The following is a 10117-nucleotide window of genomic DNA, read 5'->3' on the forward strand; positions in this document are numbered from 1 at the left end:
CACTTTTTTAATCAAAATTGTTAATTTTCTTATAAAAACGTATTTGCGATCGTTCAAATGTGCTAATTTTTTGTGCATTAACATATTTTGACATGAAGTTAACATCCGTACGGTTCGATCGTTAAAAATAAATTTTAAAATTATACTTATAGTATCGAATGGTATGTTCAACTTATTCTGTCTACCGAATGCCGACATACTTACTGAAATAATTATATTCCATATGATTTTGATTATAATATTTTTTAAATAGCCTAATTTTTGATACATTTATTCATTTTCACCGCGTCAGTCCATCCAAACGGTTCGATCATGTGTATTTTATATTTTTCATTCTTTTTTAATTTTTAATTAAATTTGCTAATTTACTTATAAAAACGTAACGGTACATGTTAAAATGTACTATTTTTTTGGGTATAAGCATATTTTGACATGAATTTAACATCTGTACGGTTCGATCGTTAAATATACCTTTTAAAATTATACTTTTCACATCGAATTCATTTTTTTTTAATTTTTAATTAAATTTGTTAATTTACTTATAAACGTAATGGTACTCGTTCAAAAGTGCTAATTTTTTGTGTATAAGCATATTTTGACATGAAGTTAACATCCGCACGGTTCGATCGTTGAAAATAAGTATTAAAAATGTACTTTGACCAAGACTGCTAAAACTGACCGAGGTCAAATGTGCAAAGTGGTCGGTTTTATTTCAGAAGCCAATTTAATTCTTATAACCGACCACCTTAAAACCGACCACCCCTTTAAGGAGACGGTCGGTTTTATCAAGAAGGTGGTCGGTTTTAGACAAGAAGACGATCGGTTTTCTGGGAAATATTATGGTCAAATATTATGATTTTTTAGCCCTAACCGGACGTAAACGCATAAAAATTTAGCATTAAAGCCAAAAATTCACAAACCCATTAAAAATTTACTATAACTTATAAATAAAGTATCCTAATCATTACAAAATTTACTAAAAATCATCTTTAAAATATAAATGACGTTATTCAAAATCGTCAAAACCATCATCATCTTCGTCATCATCATCATTCTCATTGTCACCTTCACTTATTTCTTCTTCTCCTTCATTTTCATCTTCATTATCCTTCAAATCATCTTCTCCGTCTTCTTCTTCTTCTTCACGCCGAATAAACGGTATTTGTCCATATTGTGCAAAATCGACAAAGAGCAAAAACGAGGTCGATGCATTAGATCTATCTTCCTGAAAAGCGTCCTCTATATCATTTTGCGCAACGATAGATTCATCAATTGGGCGACTTTTAGATTTGACCATCGTATATATTTTCGCTTTTGGATCCAATACACTAGGAGCATAATATACTTGTGAGGCTTGACTAGCTAAAATAAAAATCTCATTTGACTTTAATCTTGAAGTCATATCAATTGTAATCACACGATTCTTATCAATCCTCACACCATTACCAACACTATCAAACCATATATATTTGAACAAATATACATGATTGCCTCCTTGATAAATAAGTCTAATAATTTCTTGTAGTTGACCATAATAATCAAGATTATTTCCGTGCGAATTGCCTTTAACAACAATACCAGAACCTGATGCAGATTTTGTTGAAAATTTATATCCATTAACTTGACAAGTCTCAAAAGTCATAACTTTTAATATCGGCCCTTCAAGTAAGTCCCTAATACGAGGTCCTTCCACCTCAGCTTTATCAACCTAAAAATAATTCAAATCGATGAGACGTTGTAATTATAAGAATTTAAAACAAAAACAAATCATGCAAATTAAATAGATAAATACCTTTTGTTTAAACCAAGTTTTAAATTGACTTTTTACAATACGATCTAAATCTTGAGGTGTTATTTCCGGGCGTTGTCGCATAACACGATCTTGGTACTTCCTAAAATATAAACAGAAATTAAAAAAAAATCATGCACGTGTCATTAACAAAAATTATTACGCATATTTTTTAAAGTAAGATTTTGGTACCTTAGATAAGGTTGAACTTCAGGAGAGTTTAAAAGAACATATTCTTCCGCTAACTCTCGTTCATCATCACTCATGTATCAAGTTCCTTCCTTTCCAAGAAATTGAATTGGATATTTGAACACTTCTAAATTCTCGGAATTTTGCACATCAAACAAAACCTCGTTACGACGTACCTTATTATGGATCGTGTCAGAGGCAAAATAAAAGGAACAAATATTAAGAATCTCCTCCTTCATATATCGTTCGACAATTGACCCCTCAACCCTTGCTTTATTACCGACTTTTTATTTTAAATTGCCCAACAAATGCTCAATCGGATACATCTAATGCCAATAAGCAGGTCCAGTAAGTCTAATTTCTTCGGCTAAATGTACAACCAAGTGTTCCATCGAATCAAACCAACTTTGAGGAAAAATCGTTTCCAACAAACACAACGCTTTGATAACCGATTTTTCCATTATTTCCAAGTCAGTTTTTGTAACCACGGATGAACATAAATCTCGGAAAAAGTTAGAAATTATCGTGATTGCATCGACAATAAGCGCCGGTAGAAGTTCACGAATTGCGAGAGGCAATAATTTTTAAAGAAAAATGTGACAATTGTGCGATTTGAATCCATAAAATATACACTCCTCAACATTGCAACAACGTGATATATTTGAGGAATAACCATCCGGAAGTTTTAGTGAACTAATCCATTCACACAAAAGTTTACGTTGTTTTCTAGTAAGGGAATAAGGTGCTTTAGGTGACTTTCCTTTCTCATCGATCCACAAATGTGGTAACACCCCAAAATGCTTGCAATTCGCTCTTGATTTTTTATGATCTTTTGACTTTGCCGCATTGACAATAGTAAAAAAAATGTTTTCAATTTTTTTTTCCCGTATGCATGATGTCAATTGAATATCGTAAACTATGTGATGACCAATAAGGGAGTTCGTAAAAGATTGGGACATGAGTCCAATGATGCTCTTCCCCGTATCCGACACTCCTTGCCTTCGAATTAGTCTTTCCGGGTGGTGGAAAAACTAAAGTATCAAGCAACTCCTTAACACCCTCCCCAGACAAACTCATATTTTTAGTTCTCTTGTTTGCATTCATCCAAATATATATAGTTTCAAATTCAATTTTCTATAATTACATATAAATAAAATTTATTAATTTCAATTTTTTTAATATTTTTATTTTGGCACATGTTTTAATTATTTCAACTTAATTTAAACTTATCTCAAACTTATTGTTAGAACATTTATCTTAAACTTATTAATTACTTTAAAAAAGCATCCTTATATAATAACATCACCCTTCTAATTTGGATGTACATAAAAATTGTATGGCACCAAGACATAAATTTATGGAATATGATAAAAAAAATTACGTGTTTCCATACGGTATCACATGGGTTCTTGATTCCATTTTATCACATGATTGACACGCATTTTAAGACAACTATAAAGTATACTTCCGTAATTTATTTTTAAAATTTTCTTTTTTTATATAAAAGTTTGAATAATATATTTTTATTTAAAAGAAAAAAAATTAAAAAAAATTATGCAATTATATTTAATAAGAGCATTAAAGTGCCCCCGTCCCCCAATGTAAAGAATTGAAGGGACGGAAGGAGTACCAATTTTTGTTTCTTTTGTATAAAATCAAACATAGGTTATGTTAATTAATTTTTGATCAGGTAATCTCCAAGGCACGTTAGATTGTTTTGGTGAGGTTAAGATACGAACCACATTTATAGGATCACTGTAACGTGGGTTCTTGTTTTGATATTTGATTTTTAATTAGCCACGCGGGGGATATATAAAATTTATCAGTTGTAGCTGTAGGCTGCATGTAGTTACAATGCATATCATTCACTATAAAAGGAGGGTGATATGATCAGCTTTAGGGCATCCCAACTCAAACATATACATTTATCTATATAGCAATCAAGTGTGAAGAAATTGAGAGGAATGGCTTCTGAATCTTTGTCATGTGAGGGAAAAATCATGAGTCATGAAATAGCTGATGTTTCATTGGCAAGTGAGGAGAGTGAAATGAGTGTTGTATCTCTTCCAAGTGAGGAGACACCCATTGAAATAGCTTCTGTTTATTTGCCACAGTTTATTCTGCTCAAGAACAAACATAGCCCCAATCTATTGGGATGTTTCAGGGGAAATCCAGACTCTTTAAAACATTTTGTCAAGTTTTATGCTGACAAGGTAGGGATGCTAGAAGCAAAATTTGAAGTCCACGGATCAATAACCGGGAATGGAATGGTTCACATAAGAAATTGTTACAACAACCGGTACCTGGTGTTGGACAATGGCGACTGGGTTGTTGCCAAGGCTGAAACGACTGAGGAAGACCAGTCCAAGCGTTCTTGTACGCTGTTCAGCCCTACTTTTGGTGGAAATTCTAATAGCATCTGACTTACCAATGCTCATATCGGAAAAAGATTGTGCTTCTGGAGATCAACTGAACCCAATCGCGGAATCTTAAGGGCAGCACTCAGGCCTTACGAACAAGCTGGCGACTACGAAGACGTGTTTAATATAATAGATTGGGAGTCGCTGGTGATACTTCCAAGATATGTGGCTTTCCAGAATGCAAATTTATTTTTCAAGGCCTATCATCATCGAGACCTTAATTATTTTCAGTTTGAACAAAGAACTATGGAAGCGAATCCAACTTGGGTGGCGCATGAGATCGTCCAGGCTGCCATTGGAAACATTTACATCCGTAACCTGCACTTTAATAAATACCTCTAATTGGGCAACTTGGGCAACTTGGGTTCTGGCTGACTCAAATACAGCGGTGACGTCAGATAACACCACACTATTTGATCCTGTAAGATTAAGCGACGATACCATTGCTCTCAGAGATGTAGCAAACAACGCATTCTGCAAAAGGCTGACCGAGGGTAAATCAGTAAACTGTCTTGTTGTCGTTGTTCCCTCAGTCACTGGAGAAGCCAGATTTAAGGTTGTAGAGTTGGTCTCTTCAAGGACCATCTCTAATTACGATTTCCACCTGATGAATGCAAGAATCTATAATGAGGCCTTCGATACCATGAGCGAAAACAGTTACCCTAACACCACCAGTGTTCCAGTTATGCACAGATATAGCCTCAGACGTCTAAAGAGGATAACCACTACATGGAGCAGCAGTATTTCAATGAGGTTGAGTGTGAAAGCTTCTGCTAGAATAGGCATCCCAATTATCGTGAAAGCTAAAGTCACAATCGGGGCTGAGGTTTCCGGAGAGCTTACGTGGAGTAAAACTACAGTAAATTAAATTGAGACATTCCATGGCTCCACGGTAGAGGTACCACCAGGGAAACAGGTGACGATACGAATGGTGGCAACCCGTGGTGTTTGTGATGTTCCCTTTTCTTACACTCAGCGTGATGTCCTTTATACCGGGGAAACAGTTATCACAGTGATGGACGACGGCATTTTTACTGGCGCCAATTTCTATTCTTACAAAGTTCAAAGCTTTCAGGAACCACTGGTTAAGAACCTTGATAACATAGAAGCTGAGCCGGAATGGAAGACGGTTGCTATACTGTCACTGATAACTCCTGGTGGTGGGGCCGCTCCTTCGATGCCGTGCCTGGATCCTTCGCCGCTGTGGAGGTGTCGCTGTGGTGGGGTTCCTACAAAATAACACCGGAAGGGGAGTTTGGGTCCCGCGGCACCTCCGGCGTGAGAGTAAGAACTCGCTTTTAGGGAAGATGAAGATAGATATAAATGTAGGGTGGCTGTGTGTGTATATGAGTGTGAGAGAGTGATTAACCCCAAAACCTCACCTTCTTCGGCTATTTATAGCCCAAGGGTAGGGTTTTGGGGTTGGTACCTTTAGATCATAGTCATTGGTTCTGGGAGCGGAGGACACTTGGCTGGAGTGGATGTTTTACACGTGTCATTGCGGGATTGGATGAGGAATGTTCTGAGGATTCTCTGACATGTGCCCTGATTATTTCCATGATTGATGTGTGACAGTTGTCCCCATCATGTGCTTGGGCCACTGTCTCACGTGTTGGGATTTACCAAGGTTGGGCTTGTGGGACTGAGCTGGTTCGGACTGGTAGTGTGCGGGACTATTCCTTCCAGGAGTTGCGTGGAGTTAGAAGTCTGGGAGTAGTCCTTCCAGGAGCTATATAGAGTTATAAGCCTAGGAGTAGTCCTCCCAGGAGCTATATGTACTATCATGTGCCCCCCACTCCCTTATGCAGATTTTCTGCATGTGGGAGTGAATTTGGGTTTGTTTGTAGAACGTGAGCTTTTGATTATTTTGTTTAGCAGAATTTGTGCTTTTCTTGCCCCCAGTCCGGATTGCGCTGAGTTCGGCGAATCAGGACTAAGGTGGTTGTGTTTGGAAGGAGTTGAGCTTTTCTTGCCCCCCAGTCCGGATTGTTTGGAGTCGGCAAATCAGGATTAAGGTAGTTGTCTTTAGGAGGAGTTAAGATTTTCTTGCCCCCCAGTCCGGATTGCGCTGAGTTCGGCGAATCAGGACTAAGGTAGTTGTCTTTAGCAGGAGTTAAGCTTTTCTTGCCCCCCAGTCCGGATTGCAGTGAGTTCGGCGAATTAGGACTAAGGTGGATGTCTTTAGCAGGAGTTGAGCTTTTCTTGCCCCCAGTCCGGATTGCGCTGAGTTCGGCGAAGCAGGACTAAGGTAGTTGTCTTTAGAAGGAGTTGAGCTTTTCTTGCCCCTAGTCCGGATTGCGCTGAGTTCGGCGAATCAGGACTAAGGTAGTTGACTTTAGCAGGAGTTAAGCTTTTCTTGCCCCCAGTCTAGATTGTTTTGAGCAAAAGAGTCCGGACTTGGAAGTTGAAACGGTTTTGGGGAATTTCCCCCCAATTATTTGAATTATTACAGCTGTTGGTGGTTAAAAGGCGTGCCGTAATTATGATTGGCATTAAACACCGCGTGCGATAAGCGGTTGGGATTGTACCACGTGGCGTGGCGTTTGAGTTTTTCAACACGCCTATATAAGGCAGTCCCCCCCTTCTCCTTCTCTTTTTTTATCTTTTTATCTCTTCTCTCGTTTTTGCTCTCCTTTTCTTCTCAAACTCTTTTTCCGATGGTAGTTCACGGTGAAGATCAAGGGTTTCTTCTTGTTTGCTCGGTCGTCCTCAATTTCTCCATTATCTCGATCTTGTAAGTGCTGTTCTCCTTTCTTTATTTTTGATTTTGCCTATGCATCGAGTTTTTATCTATAGTCTTTGTTTGTATCGCTTTGTTCTATAGGTTTCGTGTTTGTTGTGTATATTTTTTGGTTGTTTTGCTGTATGTATGTGTGTATATATGTTTGTGGGCATGATTTGGCTTTTGATTTAGGTTAATTATGTTTCTGGGGATTAGGGTTTTTTGTTTGAGTCTGGACTAGTCATTTTGTTTTTTGGAATTTGTAATTTGTTGTTTTTGTGTTATTGTGCCCTTTGGATTCAGGGTAATAGGATAGGTGTGTAGTTCGGAGTGGTTGTTAGGTTCTGGGTTTACGTTTTGTCTTTTGGGCTTAGGTCTCCGGACTGTTTGCTTTTGAATTGTAATAAAATTGAACATAGGGTAGTCCGGACCATGTAGCTTTCAAGATAAATAAACTGTAGGGTTTTAGACTAACCTTTATCACTTGATTTAGGTTTATGGTCCGGACTAAAGTTCATGCCAAAGCATATATAACTTGCTATCTGGGGCCATCTGGTTCGGATTCTGAGTCTTCTGGTGATTCTGAGCGAACTGGGATGGGGAAGAAGGCTTCCACCTCGGACTCTGAAGCCATAACCAAGCTTTCTGTGGCTAAGATTTCTTCCAGAAAGGTACCTTGCAGTCCGGAGGGTCTATGGGTTGAGAATCTGGGGTACTTCGTGAGCAAGAGTGATGAGATCGAAAATAGCTTCTATTATAGGAGTATCAGGTCCGGGTATTCCAGACAGCAAAATGCGGAAATAAATTGGTTGCTTGCCATGTTGGCTACAAGATTTTTGGCTGCTTTGTTTGTTCTCCTACTGGTAGAATTTTCTTAATCTTAGTCCATGCCAAGTATTTGGGACTTCTGAGCCATCCATGTTCAGGAGCTTGTAGGTTCCTGACCTAAGGACTTCTTTGATCTTGTATGGTCCTTCCCATTTGGGCATTAGCTTCCCGGTGTTTGTGGGATCTGATGCTTCAGTGTCTCGAAGGACTAAGTCTCTAACTTGGAAGTTTTTGACTCTTGACTTCTTACTGAAGTGCTCTCTTGTTTTCTCCTTGTATTTCTCCATCCTTTCTACAGCTTGGTCCCGGACCTCATCAATTAGCTCCACGTTTGTTCTCAGTCCTTCTTCGTTTGCTTTTTCTTCAAAGTTTATTGCTCTGTGAGAAGGAGATCCCACTTCAATAGGAAGCATTGCTTCTGTGCCATAAGCTAGTGTGAATGGGGTTTCTCCTGTGCTTGTTCTAGGGCTTGTCCTGCAGGACCAAAGTACACTTGGTAGTTCTTCTGGACATTTGCTTTTGCTTTCTTTGAGTCTTTTTTCAATTCCTCAGAGCAGGATTCTGTTGGTTACTTCTACTTGGCCATTTCCTTGGGGATATGCCACTGATGATTTTTTGTGCTTGATCCCACATTCCTGGAGGTAGGACTCGAACTCTGATCCAATGAATTGGGGTCCATTGTCTGATACTAGGACTCGTGGTATCCCGAACCTCATCAAAATGTTGTCCATAAACTTTATACAGTCTTGTTGATTGATTGTCCTCATTGTTTTTGCTTCAACCCATTTTGTCATGTAACCAATAGAGACTAGCAGGTACCTGAGATCTCCTTTGGCCCGGAGGAAGGGTCCCATGATGTCAATACCCCAGACAGCGAAGGGGATAGGTGACGAGACTAAGGATGGTAGGATTGGGCTGATCCGGGACACATTGCTGAAAAGCTGGCATTCCTTGCACTTCTTGACGAACTCTATTACATCCTGATGAATGGTTGGCCAGTAGTAGCCTTGTCTTATAATCTTATGAGATAGGGCCTTTGCAGACATGTGGTCTCCGCATATCCCTTCATGTACTTCTGCCAAGCAGTACTTTGCTTCTTCTGGGCCAATGCATTTCAGGATAGGAGATGAGAAGGTCCTGCGGTAGAGTACTCCTTCTTCGAGGAAGAACTTGGCTGCTTTTGCTTTCAGTCTTTGAGCTTTTCCTTTATCTTCTGGGAGCTCTCCTTTCTCCAAGTAGTTGGTGAAGGGAGTCATCCAGTTGTGCTTGCTTTCGATCTCCAAGACCTCTTCGGATTCAATAGATGGTTTGTGGAGTTCTTCGAAGTAAACTGAGCAGTCCAGATCTGATGAGTTTCGGACTAATTTGGATAGAATATCCGCTTCTTCGTTTTCTTCTCTACATATCTGAAGGACTTGATGTTTTGGAATTGATGCTAAGTAGCTTTGAACCAGTGCTTGGTACTTAGCCAAGATAGGGTCTTTTGCTATATACTCTCCATTTGTTTGCTTGACCACTATCTGGGAGTCGCTGTAGATTTTTAAGTCCTGGACCCTTAGAGTCCTGGAGAGCTTTAGTCCTGCGATCAAGGCCTCATATTCTGCTTGATTATTTGTTATGGGGAAGCTGAAACATATAGTTGTTTGTATTGTGAATCCTTCAGGACTTTTGAGTATGAGTTCGGCTCCCGACCTCTCGCTTGTTGAAGAACCATTTACTTTCAAGGTCCAGGCTCACGGACTTGCATCCTTTTCTGGCTCCTGATCCATTTCCATTGGTTCTGGCTCTTCTTCTGGAAAGTTGCATTCGATTATGAAATCTGCAAGTGCTTGAGCTTTGATGGCAGTCTTGGGAATGAAGCTCAAATTGAACTAGCTCAACTCTACTGCCAATTGACAAGTCTTCCCGAGACATCCGACTTGTGAATTATTTTTCTTAAGGGCTGATTTTTCACCACTTTGATCTCTCTTCCTTGGAAGTAGTGCCTGAGTTTTCTTGAAGTTGTGACTAAGGCAAAGGCAAACTTCTCCAATCTTGGGTATCTTGTTTCTGCATCTTTGAGTACTTGACTCACATAGTAAACTGGTTGCTGTTTTCCATTTTCTTTCCTGATTAGGGCAGCTACTACGGCTTGTGCTCCTGCTAATAAATACAAGTAGAGAGGCTCTC

General features: G+C 39.1%; 1 protein-coding gene across 1 annotated transcript; it reads right to left on the reverse strand.

Annotated features, from left to right (window-relative positions):
• Nucleotides 1-1006: 1006 nt before the first annotated feature.
• LOC141709347 (uncharacterized) lies at nucleotides 1007-3080 on the reverse strand. The gene is made up of 3 exons (XM_074513009.1): nucleotides 1982-3080; nucleotides 1793-1892; nucleotides 1007-1708 (listed from the first exon to the last, which is right to left on the reverse strand). Exons 1-3 carry the CDS (start codon nucleotides 2053-2055, stop codon nucleotides 1007-1009), a joined length of 876 nt encoding a protein of 291 aa, XP_074369110.1. The 5' UTR covers nucleotides 2056-3080.
• Nucleotides 3081-10117: the final 7037 nt, after the last annotated feature.

Source organism: Apium graveolens, chromosome 1 (genome assembly GCF_009905375.1).
Source record: "Apium graveolens cultivar Ventura chromosome 1, ASM990537v1, whole genome shotgun sequence".
In the NCBI taxonomy this organism is placed as follows: Eukaryota; Viridiplantae; Streptophyta; class Magnoliopsida; order Apiales; family Apiaceae; genus Apium; species Apium graveolens.